General features: G+C 44.4%; 1 protein-coding gene across 6 annotated transcripts in view; it reads left to right on the forward strand.

Moving 5' to 3' along the window:
• The first annotated feature begins 10,781 nt into the window (after positions 1-10,781).
• AKAP10 (A-kinase anchoring protein 10) overlaps positions 10,782-26,033 on the forward strand; it is a 43,520-nt gene continuing 28,268 nt past the window's right edge. For 2 of the 6 annotated variants that reach the window (XM_075854404.1, XM_075854406.1), the window contains exons 1-2: positions 10,782-10,924; positions 23,989-24,033. In XM_075854404.1, coding sequence (XP_075710519.1) covers positions 10,882-10,924; positions 23,989-24,033 — 88 coding nt within the window. In that variant the 5' untranslated portion in view covers positions 10,782-10,881. Of the gene's footprint in view, positions 10,925-11,691; positions 11,945-17,761; positions 17,840-23,988; positions 24,034-26,033 lie in introns of those variants that run through there. The other 4 variants (XM_075854400.1, XM_075854402.1, XM_075854401.1 and 1 more) reach the window with 4 other exon arrangements.

Raw genomic sequence — 26,033 nt, forward strand, 5'->3', positions numbered from 1 at the left:
AGGGAGCTACGAAGGTAAGTCTCTATTCGCACACACACCTGGGTTAAAAGGGAGCGCATGAACCACGTGATTCCAATCGAACGGATTTCAATTTCCCTTGTTTGACGATTACAGTGGACATGTTTGTTTTGCTTTTGCCAGTGTCGTCACGAAAATGTCCCTTGACCTTACACATTATCACATATCACTCTGCGTTGCTTATGTAACTCATTATCTTCATGAAGAGAATGCGTCTTTAGTTTCCCCCCCAAGCTTGGCGTCAGATCGTGTGTGTGTAGAATGGCAAAAGGCTATGTTAACGAGATTAGCGACTGACAAACTGTCCGAGAAATGTCTTCTCAATCCCAAAACTCAGTGACCTTTTTTTTCCTTGCAGAACTCACGGCAATGTACCACCTCGGACGCCGCAAGTGAGTGCTCGTGCCCAGGTGCAGGAGCAGCCCGTGGGAGCCTCGTCTGCCAATGTGACTGAGGAAGATGTGCCCCACGAGGCAACCCCGGCCCCAGCAGTTCCTGGTGGCCACACCTCTCCAGCCCCCCCGGCAGGAACTTCCCGTCCTCGGCAAAGAGTGGGTGGCCGAAAGCGCGTGGCCCCAGCGGAAACAAGCGACACGGTCGTGGGACAAGCTCTAAGCATGATTCGGAGGGTGGAGGCCGAAGACAAGTACCATAATTTCGGGTATGCCATCGGTGGGCGCTGTCGCGGTATGGAAACAACTCGCCGGGCGGCATATATGACCTGTGTATTTGCGCTGGCTGATATATTTGAGGCCCCCCAGCCCCTACCCGATGTGGCAGATATAATTTTCCACCTGCGCACGTTAACTGGCCGTAGGGCTGACCCATCTGGCGCTGTGCCGCACGCCCCACCTCCTGCCTCTGCACCCTCACTGCAGCCCGAACAATATTTTTCCCCCTGGTCACATGGACATCCCTCTGGTTCCTCTTTCCGTCCATACCCCAATGTCCCAAACCCTTTGCCCACCCTTTACTCTTCCACCTCTTCATATTCATCCTCCCACCTCTGCGGCATACATGCCTCCTACCTCGACCTCCTCCTCTGCCCCCTCCTCGTATCCCCAATTGAGCCCCCCTCGCTACCATACCTTGCATTAGGTTTCTGTTTTGTGTTGGTCGCTATTGTACCAGTGAGCGAATTTATGGGCCAAGTTCATCCCTGAATGTTCTCAGGGCGTCTAGTTGTGCTGTGTAGACGTGGCATAAAAGTTAAGTTCAATTGATGACTCTGCCTTGTGTCTTTGTCGTTTTTATGTGTGGGCGACAAAATGTGGAAGGGCATCAAGGGGACGATACACATTGTTCACGGTGTGGTCGCTTTCATGAAGGAAATACTGTGTGGTTTGATATGCTATGCTGTGCTGAACAAAGAAAGGCAACCTCAACATCATACTCACTTTTCCGACATGTGATTTCGCAAATACACACACTTAGGGCCAATCAGAATAATCGTGGTTTTTTTTAGCAATGGAAGCACATCCAACAGACAATTTAGCAATCCATAGGAGTATCATTGACAGAATAGCCTACTGTTTGGACATGAGACGGATTACTGCTGGGTAGGCTGCACACCACCAACCCAGGAGTATTGCAAAGGCACGGCCCCTTCAGAAGTCAAGACAAAATAAGAGAACATATCTCGAACTGGTACACCACGACTGGCCTACCCAACAGAACCTCAGGGGCAGTGACAATGAAAGATTCTATCCAAAATATATACCTTCTTAGATCGCGAAAAAGAAGTGCAAAATGACCTTTGGTTGCTCTTACAGCAACCAAAGGGTCAACCCACAGTCGGACACGGCCTCTTTATTCAGCCTGCGTGAACAAAAGGAGAGGGAAATCCCAGAAACATGTTACTATCTCATTAGCAGACAAAAACATACTTTGGCCTAGGACGTGTGTAGGTGCCAAAATATTACTTACACGTTGCCATTGCCAACGAAGGACAATGCTCACTATGGTGCGCAGCACCCGAATCAAATTTTGCCGGCGTAATTGAAGTGGTCGCTCCTGAAGTTCAGCCATTGTCCAACACTTCGGACTAGTATACTTCTCCAGGCAGATTCACTTCTCCTTCTGGCCACACTTATACATGCCATGGGTGTGTCCAGCGCGTGCTCAAAGGAAATGACCTCACAAATGAGGTCAGTGCCTAATGTGGAAGACTTGTTTTGGAAACCTGCACCTAAATCCGCAACACAACACGCAACGCAATCCGCAGCATTTTGGCAAAATCCGCAGCGTAATCTGCAATGCGGATCATGTGCGGCATTGATGCGGACAGTTGCGGAGGAAATCCGCCACGTGGGGGCATGCCCTTATTCAGAACAAAGAAACACAGAAGGAGACACATGCCTCCTCCCCACCATGTCTCAGCTGCAAATTCTTCTGTACACTCTTCTTGCATTCCAGGGGGCAGTGTCTTCCATAGGTGTGTGCGACATGAACAAAGAACTTGTTATATATATCAGTATATTACACAAAGAACTGAAATGTATATACATATGTGTGAGGATAATCTTTTTCAAACAATATACATGGTAATGATCCCTGACATTCCCGTATGGTCAGCAACGCTCTGGCCATGGATTCTGCTACTGGAGAAGCTTCTGACTTCACTGTCCATATATGGACAGTGACATCAGGGGCTCCCTCTAGGAGTGGAATCCCCAGCCAGAACATTGGCGACACTCTGGCCGGGATTTCACTTCTTGACAGGCGCTCCCTCTAGGAGGTGAATCCAAGACAAAGGAACGTCAACGCTCTGGCCGGTGATTCTGCTCCAGGAGGAGCCTCTGACGTCACTGTCCATATATGGACACTAATGTTAGGGGCTTACCCAAGACAGGAGTCCCCGGCCAGAGAACTTGCGTTGCTCTGGCCGGGACTCCATAGTTGAAAGCCCAACATCACTGCCCATATATGGACAGTGATGTCAAGGGCCTTCCAAAATTCAGCGCTTAAAGTAGCTTGACTAGTGAAGATCCCTCTGCTCTTTAGTTCTATACAATGAGTGGCTCAGCGCAGACAGGCGCAATTACGTCACTGCCTCGTACCTGTCTGTGCCGAGCGGCTCAAGGCCGCTTCATACAATGAATATTATAACACCTACTAAGATAATTGGGCTAATACAAGCATATAGCAACTCAAATGAACCGTGTGATATACAAATATGAACACCTGTATAAGAAATCACAAATGAACCATTATTAGCGAAAAATAGACAATATTTTAATGAAAGACAAAATCATTAAAAATAAGTACATTGGCAGTAACATTACCCATAGAAAAAGGATCCCCACATATGTCGGGTCCCACAGCTTGTAAAGTAAAGTGCAAATAGTGCATGCACAGACTGGTACATAAGTAATACGATGAATATGGATAGGAACCATCCAAAGCAAAGTAACATACAAAACCAGACAGCAGAAAGGTACAATTAAGGAGGCATACAGACCAGAACTATGGGGGGATCAACCCCCCCAACACGTGTTGCACACGTAGCTTCTTCCGGGGGCTATACCAAGGAGCACAGATATGTGGGTATATAAAGCACAACCCACCAATGAATGGCTAAAACATACAGCTGGTAACAAACAGGAATTTACCTTTAACCCCTTCCCCCTGCCTGTATTCTGGGCCCTAATGACCAAGCCATTTTTTACGTTTTTCCATCGTCCCATTCGAAGAGCTATAAGCTTTTTATTTTTGCGTCGACATAGCTGTATAAGGTCTTGTTTTTTGCAGGACAAGTTGTACTTTTTAATAGCGCCATTTTGGGGTACATATAATTTATTCATTAACATTTATTAACTTTTTTGGGAGGGATAGAAGAAAACCTGAAATTTCACCACTCTTTTTTTGCGTCCTAAATCTACAATGTTTACCGTGTGATATAAATAACACAATATCTTTATTCAGCGGGTTGTTACGATTGCAAAGATACCAAATTTGTATTGATTTTGTATGTTTTACTACTTACACAGTAAAAACACTTTTTTTTCAAAATTATTTGTTTTTGTGTCTCCATATTTGAAGAGCCATAACTTTTTTATTGTTCCGCCGATGCAGTCATATGAGGGCTTTTTTTTTTGCGGGACGACTTGTAGTTTTTTATTGATACCATTTTGGAGTAGATGCGACTTTTTGATCACTTTTTATCAAATTTTTTTTAAGTCAGGATTCACAGAAAACCGCAATTTTTCCATTGTTTTTTATTTCATTTTTTAAGGCGTTCACCGTGCGGGTTAAATAATGTAACAGCTTTATAGTCGGGGTCGTTACGGTTGCGGCGATATCAAATATGTGTAACTTTTTTGCTTTATTGTGTTTTTTTAATAGTAAAGCATTTTGTAATGGGAAAAAGTGGGTTTTTCATTTATTTTTTCCACATTTTTTTTCAACTTTTTTACTAGTCCCACTAGAGGACTTCACTATGCGATCATCCGATCGCTTTTATAATACACTGCAATACTTTTGTATTGCAGTGTATTACTGCCTGTCCGTTTAAAACGGACAGGCATCTGCTAGGACATGCCTCCGGCATGACCTAGCGGGCATTTACTACGGGCAGACCTGGGGACCTTTATTAGGCCCCCGGCTGCCATCGGAGAAACAGACACTCGGCGATCTTATCACCGGGTGTCGGTGGGATGAGAGGGAGCTCCCTCCCTCTCTCCAAAACCACTCAGATGCGGTGCACGTTATTGAGCACCGCATCTGAGGGGTTAAACGGCTGAGATTGATACTAATATCGATCTCACACGTTCGAGCAGGGACGCCCCCAGCCCTCAGCTGCCTCTGGCAGCTGAGAGCAGGGAGATTTAACCCATTAGTGACCGGCTCATCGTGTTTCTACGTCGGTCACTAACGGGCCTTATTCCGATGCCATAGACTTTTTACGTCGCGGCATCGGAATAAGTTCACAGAGCAGGGAGCTGTCGAATCTCCCTGCTCTCGGCTGCCAGAGGCAGCTGAGGGCTGGGAGCGTCCCTGCTCTGCCGTGTGAGATCGATATTAGTATCGATCTCACACGTTTAACCCCTCAGATGCGGTGCGCAATAGCGAGCACCGCATCTGAGTGGTTTTGGAGAGAGGGAGGGAGCTCCCTCTCTCCCCCACCGACACCCGGCCATACGATCGCCGAGTGTCTGTGTCTCTAATGGCAGCTGGGGGTCTAATAAAGGCCCCCAGGTCTACCTGGCGTGAATGCCTGCTAGATCATGCTGCAGGCATGACCTAGCAGATGCCTGTCCGCTTTAAACGGACAGGCAGTAATACACTGCAATACAAAAGTATTGCAGTGTATTATAATAGCGATCGCAGAATCGCATATTATAGTCGCCTAATGGGACTAGTAAAAAAGTAAAAAAAAAAGTTTAATAAAGTTAATTTAAAAAAAAATGGGAAAAAAAATGAAAACCCCAGCTTTTCCCCTTACAAACTGCTTTACTATTAAAAAAACAAAATAAAGTTAAAAAGTTACACATATTTGGTATCGCCGCGTCCGTAACGACCCCGACTATAAATCTATTACATTATTTAACCCGCACGGTGAACGCCGTAAAAAAATTAATAAAAAACTATGGAAAAATTGCTGTTTTCTGTGAATACTGACTTTAAAAAAATTTGATCAAAAGTGATCCAAAAGTCGCATCTACTCCAAAATGGTACCAATAAAAACTACAAGTCGTCCCGCAAAAAAAAAGCCCTCATACAACCGCATCGGCGAAAAAATAAAAACGTTACGGCTCTTCAAATATGGAGACACAAAAACAAATAATTTTGAAAAAAAAGCGTTTTTACTGTGTAAAAGTAGTAAAACATACAAAAACTATACAAATTTGGTATTGTTGCAATCGTAACAACCCGCTGAATAAAGTTATTGTGTTAATTATACCACACGGTAAACGGCGTAGATTTAGGACGCAAAAAAGAGTGGCGCAATTTATGCTTTTTTCTATTCCCCCCCAAAAAAAAGTTAATAAAAGTTAATCAATAAATAATATGTACCTAAAAATGGTGCTATTAAAAAATACAACTTGTCCCGCAAAAAACAAGACCTTACACAGCTATGTCGACGAAAAAATAAAAACGTTATAGCTCTTGGAATGCGACGATTGAAAAACATAAAAAATAGCTTGGTCATTAAGGTCCAAAATAGGCTGGTCATTAAGGGGTTAACGGCTCCCTGCTCGGTTTACTTTATTCTGATGCAGCGCCGTAAAAAGGCATATGCATCAGAATAAAACCCACTAATGACCGCCGTGAAAAGGCTTATCGGCAGTCATTAAGGGGTTAAAGTCCTACATGATATAATCCCATTGGCAGATACCTCCCAAGTATCATCGCATGGAAACAAGAGGGTGTGGATCTGTGAGTTTGTTCACAGAACAAAACCCATGTGCAGCTAACTGCAATCTCACTGGCCTGTCCCTCACAAAGGGAGGGGTGAACGAGTGGGAGCACAGTCAGCCGCCCGGGAAATACTGATCATAAGCATATTGTCAAAATGTGCATATTAGCCCATGAGTGGAACGCAGGCAAGATGGCCGCCATCACTACACGCCCGTCCCACTACAAGGGTGGAGGGAGGGGTGAATGAGAGGACGGCCAGGATGGCGCGCATGCGCATATAGTACAAGAAAAAAGAGGAAAACATAGACTAAATGTCACGATTAATATAAGATCTGAACATGTCAGAATCAATGTGACCGCTAATGAAAAAATAGTTTTTCATCCACCGATATCCGAATACACAGCGTATAACATTATGTACGGTCATTATTATACATTCAGGATACACTAATACAGATCTGATGACAATAAGTGAAATAAAAGTCCCCGTGCTGGTAGAATAAAATATTAAAATTCAATCCGCAATAAATTAAAAAAAAAAATAAATAAAAATAAATGAATCAATAAATGCAGAACAATTAGTGTGTGAACAGGGACATGTATACAATGAATGCTGAAGCAAGGAGCTGACGGTTCCTTGCTTCAGCATTGGGTTCAACTGTATCTGCGCCCTGGTGACGCAGATACAGTTGACAACAGAACATACCACCGGCCGCCCGGGACAGCGAGACACCGCCCAGAATCTGGGAATATTCTGCAGAATTCTGGATTGTTTTGAGTATGTAATGGCAGTACTGTTGGATTTTCTGCTATCTAAATTTGCAGTGATGTCAACATGGGAGAGTCCTTTACAGGGTGATACTCGAGCATAGGGTCGCAGCAAAAGTGTAATTGGCCTTTTTAAGGTGCGTAGCCCAAATCCAGACCCTGGACGACAGCTGTCTGAAACCCCGCTGTCCAGACCAGGAGGGGAGCATTGTTAACTTTAAGCTGAGCGGCTGTAGCTTCCAATCTCTTCTGTGTCCAGCCAGGATGACAGCCAGTGGCAGTTGTAAAGGAGAAACGTCCCTCCCCTGCTGCAACTAATATATTAGAGTTACTAATGTGAGAAGCATGGGGTCAAACAAGTCGTATGAGGCTAAAACGTGGCGCCTGGGGTTCCTCATGGGAGGTACGGGGGTTACTTAACCCCTACCCACACGAGGACGTAACTGTGCGTCGTTGCGGGAGGTTACTTCCCGCACGAGGACGTACAATTAATGAGTTTTTCCCGGTGCACACTGTCGGCGACAGTGTGCACCGGGAACCGGGAGGTCAGCTGTCGCCGACAGCTGACACTCCACTCTTGCCGACCAGCGGTCCTTTGCCGCTGATTTCGGCGAATTAACCCCTTAAATTCGGCGATCGGTTGCAATCGCCGAATTTTGGGGGTTTCTAACATATCGGCAGACCCCGGTCCGAAATCGCGGGGTTTGCCGATAGTTAGTATGGCAAACGGAAGCCAAACAATGGCTTCCGTGTCTGCCATGGACGGAAGCCCAACAGGACCAACCTTCGGCAGGAAGTCACTGTGTCGTTCCCGATGCACACTGTCGGCGACAAGGTGTGCATCGGGAACTTGGAGATCAGCTGTCCCCGACAGCTGACACTCCAGTATTGCCAATCAGCGGCTCATCGCCGCTGATTTTGGCAATTAACCCGTTACATGCGGGGCTAGATTGCGATCTCCGCATGTAGCGGGTTTAGAGCGCATCAGCAGCCCCATGCAATCGTGGGGGCTTCTGATGCTTGTGATGGCACCCAGGGGCCAGACAACGGCCCCCGGGTCTGCCATGTATGTCAGCCTATGAGGATCAGCCTATGCTGATCCTCGTAGACCAACTGTCAGTGACTGTGACGTCACACAGACAGTTGGAGTACATTACACTACCAAGGTAGTGTAATGTATTCTAGCAGCGATCAGAGCTGCAGGTAAAAAAAAATAAAGTGTAAAAAGTAAAAGAAAGTTAATAAAAATGTTTTATAAAAGTGTAAAAATAAGTTTTGGTTTTCCTATAATAAGTCATTTATTATGGGTAAAAAATGAAACCGTTAAAAAAAAAAAGTACACATATTTGGTATCACTGTGTTCGTAACGACCCAAACTATGAAACTATAGTGTTAATTTTTCCGCACGGTGAACACCGCAAACAAAATAAATGGAAATCTATGCAAGCATCGCTATTTTTTGGTCACCACCCCTCCCAAGATATAGAATAAAAAGTGATCAAAAAGTCGCATTTACCCCAAAATAGTGGTGGTTTCTCTTGGCTCAAATACCCACAAAATCTCTCTCAGACCGGAGCAGGCGAAACTAAATTGGGTATGATCCAACAAATACCCTAAATAACATATATAAAGTAAAGTGAAGTTTACCGCTCAGACGGCACTGGTAACAGTCCAATATCATTCAGTATGGACTCTCTCCCAGAAAAATGCAGTGGACAGTCCGCAATCCAATGAGGGTGTGGATGGTAATTCTTATCCTTGTAGTTCCACCGAGCTCCTTATCGTCTCTCTCCACATTCAAAGAACTCCTGGTAGGAAAAGGATCTTATGTCTCTAATAGATGGAAAAAGGAAGACACATAGTGCAACACCCTCTGCAAAAAGATTGCTCCACGCCAAGTTTAATCCATACTCACAGAAGTAACAAGAAATAAAAGCATCAAGGTAAGTAAAAATCTTTAAAATTTCTAGGCGGCACGCCAAACACTCTCGCCCGACCCTGGGTTTCGCCCTTCCGGCTTCCTCTGGGGCGGTAAACTTCACTGTACTTTATACCCCAAAATAGTACCAATAAAAACTACAACCCGTCCCGCAAAAAACAAGACCTCCCACAGCTTTTTTGATGAAAAAATAAAAAAGTTACTGCTCAGAATAGCGTGTCTCAGAAAATATATTATTTTATAGAAACGTAATTGTATTGTGCAAACACTGCAAAACGTAAAAAAAAACTATACACATATGGTATCGGCGTAATCGTACCGACCCGCAGAATAAAGTAAAATGTAATTTATTGCGCACGGTGAACGCTGTAAGAAATAAAGAATTTAAAGCTCCAAAATTGTTGTTTTTTGGTCACCTTAGCTCTAAAAAAGATCCTGTGGGGTAAAAATGCTCACTATACCCCTAGAAAAATTCCTTGAGGGGTGTAGTTTCCAAAATAGGGTCACTTTTGGGGGGTTTCCACTTTTGGTCCCTCCGGGGCGATGCAAACCCGACATGGCACTGAAAACCAATCCAGCAAAATCTGCGCTCCAAAATCCAAAAGGCGCTCCTTCCCTCCTGAACCTTGCTGTGGGTCCAAACATCAGTTTACGACCACATATGGGGTATTGCCGTAATCGGGAGAAATTTCTTTACAAATGTTGGGGTGCTTTTTCTCCTTTATTCCTTGTAAAAATTAAAAAATTCTATGTTTCCACAGAAAAATAGGTGATTTTCATCTTCACAGACTAATTCTAATAAATTCTGCAAAAAAACTGTGGGGTCAAAATGCTAACTATAAACCTAGAAAAATGCCTTGAGGGGTGTAGTTTCCAAAATGGGGTCACTTTTGGGGGGTTTCGACTGTTTAGGTACCACAAGACCTCCTCAAACCTGACATGGTGCCTAAAATATATTCCTAAAAAAAGGAGGCCCCAAAATTCACTGGGTGCTCCTTAGCTTCTGCCGCCTGTGCTACAGTCCATTAGGACACTAGGGTCACATATTGGATATTTCTAAAATCTGCAGAATCTGGGCAATAAATATTGAGTTGCGTTTCTCTGGTAAAACCTTCTGTGTTACAGATTTTTTTTTATTACAAATGAATTTCGGCAAAAAAAATGAAATTTGTAAATTTCACCTCTACTTTGCCTTAATTCCTGTGAAACGCCTAAAGGGTTTAAATACTTTCTGAATGTGGGTTTGAATACCTTGAGGGGTGCAGTTTTCAAAATGGGGTGATTTATGGGGACTTTCTAATATAGAAGGCCCTCAAAACCACTTCAGAACTGAACTGGTCCCTGAAAAAATGGCCTATTGAAATTTTCTTGAAAATATGAGAAATTGCTGCTAAAGTTCTAAGCCTTGTAACGTCCTAGAAAAATAAAAGTACGTGAAAAAAAATGATGCAAACATAAAGTAGACATATGGGGGATGTTAACTAGTAACTATTTTGTGTGGTATTACTATCTGTTTTACAAGCAAACACATTTAAATTTAGAAAAATGGTAATTTTTGCAAATTTTTGCTAAAATTTTAAGTTTTTCACAAATAAATATTGAATTTATCGACCAAATTTTTTCACTAACATAAAGTACAACATGTCACGAGAAAACAATCTCAGAATCGCTTGGATAGGTAAAAGCGTTCCGGAGTTATTACCACATAAAGTGACACATGTCAGATTTGAAAAAATCTTCTGTGTCCACAAGGCCAAAACAGGCTGCGTCCTAAAGGGGTTAATATTATATCATGAATGTTGGTGTTCAGCTTGTACCTTCACCTGGCGGCAGACCCAGGTAAGTGGACATTTGCCAAAAGTATTTGAATACCCTTGCTCTATGTTAATTTTAGACGGCAAACTAGACCAGATCAGACCCCTAAATTAATTTAAGACACCAGACCAGCCCCCCTAAATATAGTCCGACCCCCTACATTAAAATCAGACCCCAGACCAGACCTCTATCTTAATTTAGACCCCAGAAAGTGGGTGATTTTATTTTGTCCATTCTTGGATGTGGCAACTGGGTAAAAACCATGTATGACTGGGTGAGGAAGGCTAAAAATAGGGTCGACATGCCTGAATTTGTAGGTGCATGAAGCAGCATGTACATAGGCTATGTTATAAGACCCCCCCATAGGCTAGTATTATAGGTGATATCGCTGCATCCAAAATCACACTGGAGCTACAAATAGAGATACAAAGGCAAAAAGTGTTTTTTTGTTTTATTTTACTATTTTTACAGCATTAGAGCTAAAGGACTATTTTTATAAAAATAGCTGGAAAATACTGAACGGACAAAAAATAGAGACACAAAACATTTGGTTAGCCTATATATTAAAAAAAAGTATAAAACTAATGTATAGGTGGTAAACAGCACATGCCACACGTGAAGGCCCAAAAATCCTAAAAAAAAGTATTACAATTACATTTATGACTAAAAACCATGCTTCCCCAGAAACTACATATCCCAGCATCCCACATAAATATGGAACGCTATAGTACCGTGCCCTTAGTAAGTATGGCCGCCCGAGAGTCAGCAGGTTGGGGTGATTACCCAGCAGACGCCGCGCTCCCCGGAAGACTGTGCTGTTGACAATATGGCGGGGGCTGGAGTCGCGGCTGGAGGAAGGAGGAGGAAGTGTCATTCATGCTAGGGCTGCAGGGACGGGGGCTCCTCAGAACCACAGAGCTCAGTCAGCGGCGTCCCCGGCGTCCCGCGTGCTGGGTGAAGGGAGCCGGGGCGCCCCAGTATGTGCTGAGTGAGCCGGTCACGTCCAGGGAGCCGGCGGCGCCATGTCCTTCTTCCGCAGGAAAGGTAAGAGGTGCCGGTGACAGCCGGGTATACGGGAGAGGTCAGTGACGGGTGTGCAGTGCCCGAAGAACCCTGGTGACACATATGGGGGATGGGCTCGCCGGGGGCATGCTTCTAGTTGGGTGTGACAACCAGGATGTGCGATGTACCAGTGCGGCTCTTAAAGGGCTCATCCACTTGTAGTTTTCTCCTTTCACCAGTGATCCAGAACGGTTGTCACCAGTGGAGAATCCAGAATAGTACTAATAGGGGGTGAATTTACTTCTCACCAGTTCTCTGCAGAATCCCTGCGGCCCCAACCCATAGACTCCAAACCAAGTGCCCCATTCGGTTGATGACTTTAGATGGCCAGTTGTATGCCTATGATTTCATGGCGCCTGGCACGCGAGGTTGTATGGTGGTCGTCATGGTCTTTCATAGCAGCAGCCAAGGTGGCAATAGACCCCTAATAGTAGTTTATGACTGTAGTTTCCGTGATGTAATATAAAGTTGTGTGACCGCTGTGCTGTGGTAAAAATCAAAGGGAAAACTTCTGATATTTACATTGATTTCTGTTGATCATGTGACTAACACAGCACGACCACATGTCTCTATTGTGCCACGCAACCACACCGCACAGGCTGGCCCTCATCTGTGGGTAGCGTTACACAGCGCAGGCTGTCCCTCATCTGTGGGTAGCGTTACACAGCGCAGGCTGTCCCTCATCTGTGGGTAGCGTTGCACAGCGCAGGCTGGCCCTCATCTGCGGGTAGCGTTACACAGCGCAGGCTGGCCCTCATCTGCGGGTAGCGTTACACAGCGCAGGCTGGCCCTCATCTGCGGGTAGCGTTACACAGCGCAGGCTGTCCCTCATCTGTGGGTAGCGTTACACAGCGCAGGCTGTCCCTCATCTGCGGGTAGCGTTACACAGCGCAGGCTGTCCCTCATCTGCGGGTAGCGTTACACAGCGCAGGCTGGCCCTCATCTGCGGGTAGCGTTACACAGCGCAGGCTGTCCCTCATCTGCGGGTAGCGTTACACAGCGCAGGCTGGCCCTCATCTGCGGGTAGCGTTACACAGCGCAGGCTGTCCCTCATCTGCGGGTAGCGTTACACAGCGCAGGCTGGCCCTCATCTGCGGGTAGCGTTGCACAGCGCAGGCTGTCCCTCATCTGCGGGTAGCGTTACACAGCGCAGGCTGTCCCTCATCTGCGGGTAGCGTTACACAGCTGCTTATGTCAGGTGCCAAGATGTTCATGCTACGGCTTTCTCCCATAGAAATCAATGGAGATGGTTGATGGCAGTGTCTCCCCATTAGATCACCCTGGTGTCAGATCAGTCAAATTTTGGCACATGGTGTTGCCTTATAAGTCACGCCCTTTCTGCTAGACCACCCCCCGTTTCCTGATACGTCATGCTGCCTTGAGCGTGCCAACGGGATCCAAAGATGTAAATTGGGCACCGGTCTATTGACAGCCTCCCATTAAATAACTGGTGTTTTCTTGAGTCCTGCATAGATGTTATGTCCCCCTCATACCTTTAGATTTTACAGATGCTGAAAAATTGTACTAACCCGACATCTGAACTCTAAGCCGATTTATACCCAAAATCCAAGTTTGCCGCTTGTCCATTACCTGCTTTTAGAGCCTATAGAGAGAATAGGGGGTCCTGCTGTTGGGAACTGTGTCATGTAGCTGGCGTGAACTTGTCTGCTGTTGTGGTCCCTTACTTTGGAGGATCGCCGATATCTGTGTGTTCAGTAGAGTGAATTTTGAAGGCTACCATGTAATGTTTCATCCAACAGGGGAAATTCTCACGATGGCCTATACAGGGGGGTCCCATCAACAGGAACCCCACACTAAATCTATTTTCACACTCGGCGGATATGCTGTGTAAAAGCATGCAGTGTATGGGTATGTTCACACGGCAGCCTCCGTTACGGCTGAAATTACGGAGCTGTTTTCAGGAGAAAACAGCTCCGGCATTTCAGCCGTAATGGCATGTGCAGGCGTTTTTCGCAGCGTCCATTACGGACGTAATTGGAGCTGTTTTTCCATGGTGTCCATGGAAAACGGCTCCAATTACGTCTCAAGAAGTGACAGACACTTTTTTTACGCGCCGTCTTGACAGCGGCGCGTAAAAAAAATGACTGTCGGCACAGAACATCGTAAAGCCCATTCAAAGGAATGGGCAGATGTTTGCTGACGCTTTGGTGCCGTATTTTCGGATGTAATTCGAGGTTAAAACGCCCGAATTACGTCCGTAAATAGGGTGTGTGAACCCAGCCTATCAGTCCTAAAGCCCGCAGGGAATTCTGGACAAAAAAATGCTCCAAATTGTGGTGTCGATTTTCGAGTGGAATCTCCGCTGCGGAAAACACAGTTGGCACAAAAAAACAAGCCAATACTTACTCTCTCGGCATTGCCACAGTGGCGCAGTCCCGCCTCTTATGATGATTCCGCCCGTGTGACTAGCTGCAGCCTCTGACTAGCTGCAGCAGTTACATGGGATGAAATGTCATCCCATGAGGCCGGGCTGCACGGAGAACAGAGGGACGCGCCGCTGTGGCAATGCCCAAAGTGTAAGTATTGGCTGTTTGTTTTTTGTGCCAGCTGTGTACTCAATGGGGAAAAAGTGCAGCGAATATGCAGCATAAATTGACATGCTGTGGATTTAAAAAATGCACCGCAGGTCAATTTCTGAACGTTTTCTGAGCCGATTAATTTTTTCCTCTGCAGTGTGTGCATGAGATTTGTTCAAGTCTCATCCACTCCGCTGCTACTGTAATACGCTGTGGGTTTTCCGCAATAAAATGCGTTGCTAGTCCGCCCTGTGTGAACATGCCCTTGTAGTTATATTGCAGGGATGTAGTCATTACGAACAGCGTCACCACTCATGGATGTAGTCTGGGATCATGACGCAGTTTGGTTCATCCAGCCTGCTCGGTCTTTCCGCTGGTCTGTGAGTGCCTTTTCTTCACTCCTGTGTGGATAGAAGAGGGAAGTGGCAGAAAGTGGTGCCCACATTTTGCCGCCTTCCCTTTGCAGCCGTTCCCGAAACTGCAGTGTTACCTTGTGTGACATTCATACTGTGTGATCTGCTCCATGTTTCATAACGTAGATTACAAGCTTCCTGACCCAGATATGTAGCTTTTCAATCTAATTTCTACATGAACAGCATTTGTCTGAATTTAGCCCTTTCACTGCCAGGACAATTTTCACACTTTTAATATATAAAAACAAACGTTTTAACAAAAAAATAAAAGTTAAAGACGTGTCGTTTAGATATGTCTCTTTGTTGGTCTACGTGCACATATCTTCTCAGAATCCCTAGAACTGAAAATATCAATCTCTGTGATCCAGATGCTTTTATATCCTGTACCAGGCAAGCGTTTAAAGTCATGCCAGATCATACATGTCCTTGGCCGTGAAAGCGTTAATAACACCTGTTCTGTTATAACAAATACTCCTAATATACATGATGTTGGGTCATGGATTTGCTATTTTTGCCACTTCTTAGTTGTATGTTCTTAAGGTGGCCATATACACTGGATGAAAGTCTGACAATCCCACTGATTTAGACAGGACGGGTCCACAATCTGTGTATGGGTGTCTCCCGAATATCCCTCGATGGCAGACGTTGAGGAATAGAAATCCAGCATGCCCTATGCTTCAACATGCCTGATCCTTTGCTTTCGCGGGAGATGAGCTGTTGCCAGAGAGGGTCTAAAGGGGGGTTTACACTGGGCGATTATCGGGCAGACAAGTGTTCATAGAACGCTAGTTCCTGATAATTGATCTGTGTAAACAGATCAGCAGATGAACGAGCAAACGCTCGTTCTTCTGCTGATCATATAGTTTTAAAAAAGCAAAATATTATCTTTGTCGGCAGCGCGTCTCCCGATTTACACAGGGACATGCGCTGCCAACATGAATATGTATGGGGATGAGCGATCGGAGTAATGACCACTCGTCCCCATATATAGCTCCTTGTGACAGGAGCAGATCAGCGCCGATCTACTTGCTCTCTCGTTGATCGGCGTCGGCCTGTGTAATAGGGCCTTTGGTCCCCTTTCGACAATGAATTAAACATGCATGCTCGGCCGACCATTGATATTTATGGTGTAGTCGGGAGACATAACTGTAATAACCAGCTTTTTAATGTGTATGGCCTCCTATACTTTCCTAACCGTAAATGAATGTGATCTTTATGGGACAGTGAGGAGCGGGTGGATAATCCGGGAGTTGTTCATTTCCTCAGACTCTCCAGCTAAAGACCCTTTGTTGCCTGAGGGACAGCGCGAGGGATTCCTCTTATTTTCCCTCAATACTTTGGAAGAAGTGAATAGTAAACTCTTTATTTAAAGTGAAGCTGCAATTTTATTTCTCCTCTGCCTCGTGTTGTAATGATTTTGGGGAGTTATTTGTAGTTCAGTTCCCTAATATATGGTTAAGTGGATCTGAACTCTGAGTTTGTCCTTAAAGGGTCAGTGTTGCTTTCCTCAACCACTGACTGGAACTTGTGATTGGTGATCTGCTGCGTTCTATGCCCCATGAGCTTGTCTATGTTCCTTGGCTCTCCTTGGAGAGATGACTGCTGGTAAGGCTCAGTTCACACCTGCATTCAGAGCTTTTGATTCAGATTCCATCATACTTGTTAGCACTGCATACAGCACTATTTTCCCTAATTTTTTTTTTTCATCAAACTTATGAACACAACACCGGGATGGAGATGGAGCCTTTTTTTTTTTGTCTGGGATCCATATACTCTAAATCGGCAACAGGGCCATGGAATGGGGCAGGAGCTTCTGGCTTATGTCTACCAGGGAACTGTGCCCAGCGAGAAGTACCCTTATTTCTTATGCCCCAGGCATATGCTTTTGTGAATCTGCTCAGCTATTCAGTGCTGGCCCCAGTCTCCTCAGCGGAGCTCGTACAACAGGTGCCCCCACTCTCCCTGACTACGTCGCAGAATCGGTAGCCACCCTTTCTGGATACAGAAACCCCAAAGCAACATGCAGGCAGGGCAGAAGTAAAGTATAAAAAACCTATTGATGGGGAATTCTGATTGAGCCCCAAAGGGGACAGTAAGTAAGGACAACCTCTGTACAGCACTGCGGAATATGTTGGCGCTATATAAGTAACAGAAATAAATAGATAAAACACAAATGGATAAGGTAAAAGATCTATATTGCAAAAATTATATTTGTTCAATGATCTACCAAAATATATAAAGTTAATTCAGATTACAGCCACACTTTTTAATCCAACCAATACTCTGCTCACCAAAGGCCTTGTTCACACTGCGTTTTTTTGCATGGAAAAATCAGCTCCGGTTTTTTTAAGTGGTTTTGCACCACAGGCATTTTTTTGCCAAAAATGTGTAAAAAAAATAAATAAAAAATAGCGCCCAAAAAACACACTTTTTTTTCCGTCTACCATTGATTTCAATAGGGTTTTTAAGGTGGGGGGCATGTAACTTCTTTTTCCCATGAGCTTTTTTTTTTTTTGCTCACGGGGGGGAAAAAAAAAACCACCCTCCACCTCCCATTGAAATCAATAAGAGGCTATTTTTCAATCCAAGATAGTTCGTGACCGATAGAAACAGATGTTGAAGATGGGGAGAATTGGCCGTGTATGTGCTCTGCCTTCTCTAATTGTGTTTATGGGACCTCTAAGCCATGTAGCATAAAGCTGGGCTCTGATTAACTCGGTAAAATGGCAATTACAAGGAACAATTTTTAAAGCCACCAACGAGAAAATCTGCGACTGATTTATTTTTTTTATTTTAGATGGATATGCTCTATTATGATTGTCTTTTTGTTGTGAAGGAGGGAGACGCTGCACCCTGACCACATAGGAGTTCTGTTCTCGGATGATTCATGCCGGCTCTTCGGAGCATAGTCATTCCAGTTTGACAGGGTAAGAGTTCCACCTGCCCCTCGTTGTCGGTATAGGAGAGGTTGAACCGTCCTTGCTGCAGGACATCGCACCAGCTGATGTATCTATGCACATAGATGCATTCTTTAGCTTTACGATGTAATGTCTGGTCAATATTTAACAGGGTCTCCAGAAGGAAAATGGGACTGACTGCTCTGTTAAAAAGAAGTCATCGCTACTACTACATACACTTGCTGGGAGTCTGCCTTTGAAATAGTACCACACAGGTTGAGTGCTGTCTTGTACCACAATTGGCATGAAACACTATGGGGAATGTAAGAATGGCTACTTTTTTCTGGTGTTTTACGCCACCTCTGCCACTTTTTGAAAAATCGAGCTGGCTTAGCGCAATAGGGCAGGACTGTCCGTAGCCTGACAAAATCACGAATTTATACCATAAACTGGCATTAAGTATGAAACGCCCGTCTTAGTAAATCTGCCCTGTGGTCCCTTTTAGGGTCAGTCCACACAGTTTTTTGGAGCTGATTTTGATGCGGAAACCGCATCGGAATCCGTGCCAAGAATATTAAGGGGATATATATTTTATTCAATGAGCCTGATATAGTTACTGATGTTTTTTTTTCATCAGAGGAAGGGTGTGTTCACACCACGTTTCGTTTGCACGTTGAGCATATGCGCCAGTAGATACTCCCAGGACATGCGCCAAACTGGTCCATAGATTCTTGGAGAACTCACCGTTTAAAAAAAGTGTCCTTTTGGGTTTCATCCTTGCATGGAGACCTATGGGTGACGTATGCCACTGTATAGTATGCATTGTGCTGCAGTGGCATACATCTGGGCTTTATGTTCGGTGCCTATACCGGTAGGTTTTGAATACTACGTAATCCATGATTACACCCCCCCAATGCGCAAAAAAACTAAATTGCACTTTTTTTTAATATTTTTTATTTATTGACTGTACAGGAAAGCTCCTCAGGCAGCAAGCTTTCATTACCGGGGGTGTGCACTTAGTTATCGCCCTAACCACATCTCTGCGTAGGGTCTAATGTAGCAGTAATACTAGTAGTAGTAGCCTGTCCTGTAGTGCTAGTAGCATGTCCCAGAACTGATTTTTCTAGACCTGCTGGAGAATTCATGGTGTTGCGGTCTACCAACCACGTTGCGTATCTCACGATATGTAATGCTTTCTTGTAGCGGTCGGTGTGAGTGAGTAAGGACACCGAATACATAGCGGTGGGCCTCTAGTCATTTATTCTGCTGGTTTCTTTACAATGAGTCTTCCTTCTTTTTTTTTTTTTTTTTTTTACAAAAGTTTATAAATACATTGTTTGCTTACACTTTTCACCACCTGCACCTTTCTCTACTGGATTGTCTTCAGGTTTGTTTTAGATCAGGGGAATATCTACCTTATTCATCTGAAATATATGCACCTGGAACAGAATCGGTGTGCAAACAGATGTCTTTCAAATGAGGACATCAAGCTAGTTGCAGACTATCGCACCTAATGAACCCCCCCCCCGGCTTTCAATGGGTATTGTAAAGCCGGTCAAGTGATTCATCTCGGCGAATCGGACAAGGAGGATTTCCTATTACACATGTAGCATGCACTTTCTTGCAGGCCCCTGATTGCAATTTTAGGAGTTCAGCTGGACATGTATTAGGGGTTTTAGATGGCCGTTTTGTGAAGGTTGTCATCTTGGATGACAATTCCATAAGTAAATACAAAAAATTGCTGATTAATATCGGTCTTGTGACCTGGTCTACGCTTCTATTGATGGGATGCAAATCTGTGGTTCGGCATAAACTACTTTACAACTACTAAATCCGACATTGACTGACAAAATGCAACGCAGCAGATCAACTTTTCCACAGAGATGCGCCGACTGAAGACCGATGTCCTGCTTGTTGGTGTTATGAAAAGGCGCCGATGGTCTCCCGATCAAACATTGATGTAAACTGTGGCTGGCGCTGCTGGTAGTGTGCGGGTAGCTGGCATGTGATGCGTTTTTTTTTTTATGTAGAGACACTCCATAGTCCTGTTCTAGAGAATAAGCACAATCTGGCTTTAATTTGAGGTTGTTGTTTTCTTAAGACACATAATGGTCCGTCTAATAACAGATTGTTAATCTGGGTGCAGCCGTGTGTCCCAAGGTCTTTCGCTGGAAAGAAAAAAGCCCTGAAAGAGGAGTGTGTATGTATAAGAGGCAGAAACACTGTCCCCTTTGTTCTTGTTACTAGCAGATTAGTAGAGCCAGGCATCACGTGCGAGCGTCCAGCAGCCAGACACGTTATCGCACTCATTGTAAGGCTAAGTAAGCAAAATCACTGGAGACGGTAACTGACTCAGGAGGGGCCTTGATCGAACTGATGCCCATCCAGGGTGCCCTAGAAGACCGCTTCTACAGTAGGGATGGATGGCACGCTAAGTTGAGCCTCATCGATGCTTCACATGGGAGCCACAAAGCAGATTAAAAAAAAAAAGTCTTAGCCAGAATATATAATTATAGTAAGTTTTCCCTGTCACTACAAAGTAGAAATGGGAGATAGGGTTCCCCAGGAGTGGAACCATTTTCCATTGGTTCGCCATGATAATAAGATTGGCATCGCCTAATAACTAGAAGGCACAAATAAGCCCACAAAACAACCCGCTGAAGTGGCATCGGGGACTGGGAAGTGCCTTACCACTTATGCCCCTTGTCTCCGTGGATCCTTTCTTCAGAGCAAAGAGGGCTCCCATTGACACAGCTTCTAATGACAGAGGGAGGGGAATCTCTCCCCCCCCCCCCCCCATATTTTATCACTGCTTTACAGTGTCACATGCACATGGTCAGACTACCTCTATGTACAACCCTGAGTTTGCACAGAACCTTATAGGGTGTGCATAGACTTCTATGGTGCTGTACTGGAGATATAAGGATTTCTGTATAAAAAAAAAAGACTGCATTCTCCATTTGATGTCATTTTGCCCACGGCGCTCAATGGCCGCAGGCGAAAATTGGCATGCAGGCAGAGCAAAATCTGCCTCAAAATTGCAAACAGTTTTTAGCAGGAAGAAAATCTGCCTCAAAATTCCCTGTGTGAACCTACCCCTAGGGTTTTGGCATGATTTGTGGCGTTTTGTTTTTAAATAGTGCTTTTTAAAAATACAGCCATGTTTTTGCTATTTTTCCACAAAATATTTTTGCTGTGAATATTTACTGCGATGATGCCAGCAAAAAAAGCCACAAAACCTGCTTGTGTGACTACACTCTTAACACTAAGGCTACATCCACACGTAGCAGATTTGCTGCAGGAAAATGTTAGCAGCAAATTCTCTAAGGCCTCATACACACGACCGTAGCCATGTGCACGGCCGTGATTTCGAGTCGACCGGCAGGGGACTGTCAGCCACGAGCCGCCCGCAAATCTCAGGCTGTGCACATGGCCATTATTTTCAATGAGCCCGGAACGCAGAACACGGCCGTAATAATGCTTGCCCATTCTTTCTGCGACGTGGGCTCCTGGGCCATGCACGGACCGTGGAAACCAGGGTTGTATGAATGGGCCCCATAGGAATGAATGGGGCTGCAATTCTCCCGTGGATTTTCCGGGGGATTGCGGCTGCAAAAGCACGTTCATGTGCATGGGGCCTAACAGTCACAGGGAAATCTACAATAGGTCTTGTGGGTATTATTGTGGATTTCCCTGCAGCAAGTGCCTAAAAAAACCAAAACACTATATTCCCCTGGCGCTCCCGTGGCAACGCTTTCCTCAGATTCTCTGCACCCGGCCTCCCTCCAGCAATGATGTATTCTCACCGCTGCATCGGCCGTGTATTGACACGTCATCGCTGGAAGCTGGGTATACCGAGACTGCCACGAGACCAAGGAAGCGTTTCCAAGGCGAGCGCTAGGGGAGGTAAGTAGCTATTTTTTTAAACTACAGTGAAGGAAATAAGTATTTGATCCCTTGCTGATTTTGTAAGTTTGCCCACTGTCAAAGACATGAACAGTCTAGAATTTTTAGGCTAGGTTAATTTTACCAGTGAGAGATAGATTATATAAAAAAAAACAAAAAAACAGAAGATCACATTGTCAAAATTATATATATTTATTTGCATTGTGCACAGAGAAATAAGTATTTGATCCCCTACCAACCATTAAGAGATCAGCCTCCTCCAGACCAGTTACACGCTCCAAATCAACTTGGTGCCTGCATTAAAGACAGCTGTCTTACATGGGCACCTGTATAAAAGACTCCTGTCCACAGACTCAATTAATCAGTCTGACTCTAACCTCTACAACATGGGCAAGACCAAAGAGCTTTCTAAGGATGTCAGGGACAAGATCATAGACCTGCACAAGGCTGGAATGGGCTACAAAACCATAAGTAAGGCGCTGGGTGAGAAGGAGACAACTGTTGGTGCAATAGTAAGAAAATGGAAGACATACAAAATGACTGTCAATCGACATCGATCTGGGGCTCCATGCAAAATCTCACCTCGTGGGGTATCCTTGATCCTGAGGAAGGTGAGAGCTCAGCCGAAAACTACAAGGGGGGAACTTGTTAATGATCTCAAGGCAGCTGGGACCACAGTCACCAAGAAAACCATTGGTAACACATTACGCCGTAATTGATTAAAATCCTGCAGTGCCCGCAAAGTCCCCCTGCTCAAGAAGGCACATGTACAGGCCCGTCTGAAGTTTGCAAATGAACATCTGGATGATTCTGAGAGTGATTGGGAGAAGGTGCTGTGGTCAGATGAGACTAAAATTGAGCTCTTTGGCATTAACTCAACTCGCTGTGTTTGGAGGAAGAGAAATGCTGCCTATGACCCAAAGAACACCGTCCCCACTGTCAAGCATGGAGGTGGAAACATTATGTTTTGGGGGTGTTTCTCTGCTAAGGGCACAGGACTACTTCACCGCATCAATGGGAGAATGGATGGGGCCATGTACCATCAAATCCTGAGTGACAACCTCCTTCCCTCCACCAGGACATTAAAAATGGCTCGTGGCTGGGTCTTCCAGCATGACAATGACCCGAAACATACAGCCAAGGCAACAACGGAGTTGCTCAAAAAGAAGCACATTAAGGTCATGGAGTGGCCTAGCCAGTCTCCAGACCTTAATCCCATCGAAAACTTATGGAGGGAGCTGAAGTTTCGAGTTGCCAAACGACAGCCTCGAAATCTTAATGATTTACAGATGATCTGCAAAGAGGAGTGGGCCAAAATTCCATCGAACATGTGTGCAAACCTCATCGTCAACTACAAAAAACATCTGACTGCTGTGCTTGCCAACAAGGGTTTTGCCACCAAGTATTAAGTCTTGTTTGCCAAAGGGATCAAATACTTATTTCTCTGTGCACAATGCAAATAAATATATATATATATATATATATATATATATATATATATATATATATATAATGTGATTTTTCATTTTTTATATAATCTATCTCTCACTGGTAAAATTAACCTAGCCTAAAAATTCTAGACTGTTCATGTCTTTGACAGTGGGCAAACTTACAAAATCAGCAAGGGATCAAATACTTATTTCCTTCACTGTATGAACTTGGAATTTTTGCTGCGGATCCACAGTTTTATTTGTCATTAATTTTTATTTTTTTTAAATCTATTTATTTTATTTTATTTCTTTTTGGTGTCTGGCAGATGCTCATCTCTTCCTGCTTTATACCATGTAATGGTTAATCTTCGGAGCTCAACAAGCAGCATGGGACATCAAGGATACAACTGCCCACATAATGATCTCCTTTTCTGAAAAGCCCAGGAAACCTTTTATATACACATTGGCATCTCTTTATAAGCTTTGCCTTTATATATAAGGGTAAAACATTAGTTTCATGGTTCCTAGCAATTTAATACATCTTGTAGTTTCAATAAAGGGGTTGGCCCACAAAAAACCTTTTATCATCTACCCACAGGATAGATGAAAAATGTATATTGGCTGGTGGTCCCAACACTAGGACCCCCACCGTTCACAAGAACAAGGGTCCCGTGTCTTACATTTGCCTGGAGTATCCTGTGGTAATAATTTTTTTTAGTTGGCCAACCCTTTTAATGAATTTCTGCAAATTTTAAAGGCTATGGACATGTTTGAACTCATCTAAGCCCCATCCTGGTCAAATCAAAGTTCATCGACTTTAACAACTGGTTTTCTTTCTCGCAGTGAAAGGAAAAGAGCAAGACAAGCCGGATGTGAAAATATTTAGAGGTAACCATTTTTAATTCAATTATTCATAGAATAAGGCTGGGTTCACACACCGTTTTTTGCAGGCAGAAAATCAGTTTGGAATTTTGAGGCAGATTTTGCTCTGCCTGCACACCGTGGACAAAAAAATGCAGTGAAATACGCTTTCTCTGCCTTCCATTGATGTCAATGGGAGGTCAGAGGTGTAAACGCCCAAAGATAGGGCATGTCCCTTCTTTTTCCCGTGAGACGGTTTTTCCGCTCACGGGGAAACGCCTCCATCTCTCATTGAAATCAATGGGAGGCATTTTCGGCCATTTTTTGGTGCATTTTCCGATACTGTTTCTGCATCCTAAAAACTCTGTGTGAACGCCCCCTAAAGGGATTTCTGGGAATTGAAACAAAACCTGTATTCTAATTCTGCACCTGCCTGCTGCTGTCCAAATGCTGTGTAAACACGAACAGTGGCCTGACATTCTGTCCTTGTCACATCGATACTATCACGTAACCTCATCGTCTCTGCATTGGCAAATGTCTTGCTGACAGGTGGTGGCGTTAGTGTATTTATTAACTATTTGTTAGGAACTGCAAAGAAAATTCATTAAGGGCTATACACACACCTTTTGAAAACAATATTTTTTTTTAAATATGTGTCGGTGCTGAGACCTGATTCCGTCAGGTCAGCGGAACTGACTGGTTCAGTGTCCGTGGGTCCTGCGTGTCTCTGACCTTTGATCTATACCCGTCGGATTCTGCATGTCAGACACGCAGGACCCGCTCACACTAAGGCCTTATTCACACGAACGTGTTATACGTCCATGTGACGGGTGTTGAAACAGCGACCGTCTCACGGACCTATGTAATTCAATGGGGCTGTTCCCATGGCCGTTGTTTCAGCAGACCGTGTGAAGGGTCTGGGAGAAAATAGGACATGTCCTATTTTTTTTTTTTTTTCTTTTGCGCTTCACGCATCCCTTCATAGATCCTAGTCTATAAGGGATGCGTGACAACGCATCCCGCAGGGAGAAGCACGGATGCACCTCGGATGTGAAAAACTGCAGTTTTTCATATCCGAGATGCGCGACGCTCGTGTGAATCTAGCCCAAACCAGTACGTAACTTCGAATAACGTCTGCTATGAACTGTGATCAATAACCGCTCGATCCTGCCTGGACCCACTGACCCTTTACCCATCAGTCCTGCTGACCAGACGGATGCGGGTTTCAGTGCTAGATACGGCTGCTCTGTATACAGGATACAAAGCATCTATAAGTATCAAGTACAAGTATCTAAAAAAAAAAGTAAAAATATTTTTGAATAAAAATTATTTAGACCGTTGCACAAAACACACTGAGATAGATATCAATCAATGTATATGTCTTAAGTTTTCAAATCTGTACATGGCTTTCTAACACATATTAACCCTTTTCCATCGTTAATATGCCTATTTGTTGGGAAAGGGTTTTTAAAAATGGCACCTGCTCAGAAGCCGGGCGGGTGCCATAGCAGCCGGGTTTCTGCTCTGAGTCTTTGCTGTGTTGCACAGCAAATACTCAGCAGCAATTCTTGCAATCAGAAAAATTTCTGATCGCAAGCATTTAACTCCTTGGATGCTGGTGTCAGATGTTACCACCAGCATCTAAGGAGTTGTTACTGCCCTCTTCACTTCAGGGGCCGGTCACTGGCTCCCGCGCGGCGAGATTGCGGAAGCCGGTGTATTCCTATAGCAGCTGGGAGCCTTGTGAAGGCTCCCAGCCCTGCTATAGGAAGATTGCTATAGAGACCGGCCTGTAGCAGGTCTCAAAAGCAATGCATTAATTTTGCCATAGACTGCAATACTGTGATATTGCAGTCTATGGCGTAAGCAATCTAATGATCACAGGTTCAAGCCCCCTAGTGGAGCTGAATAAAAGTTAAAAATGTAAAGAAAAAAAAATATAAAGATCCAAATCACCCCCTTTCCCTAGATCACATATAAAAATAAACATTAACACTTTCGGTATCCCCTGAAAATGGCTGAACTAT

This window comes from Rhinoderma darwinii, chromosome 2, assembly GCF_050947455.1.
Source record: "Rhinoderma darwinii isolate aRhiDar2 chromosome 2, aRhiDar2.hap1, whole genome shotgun sequence".
NCBI classification, from domain to species: Eukaryota; Metazoa; Chordata; class Amphibia; order Anura; family Rhinodermatidae; genus Rhinoderma; species Rhinoderma darwinii.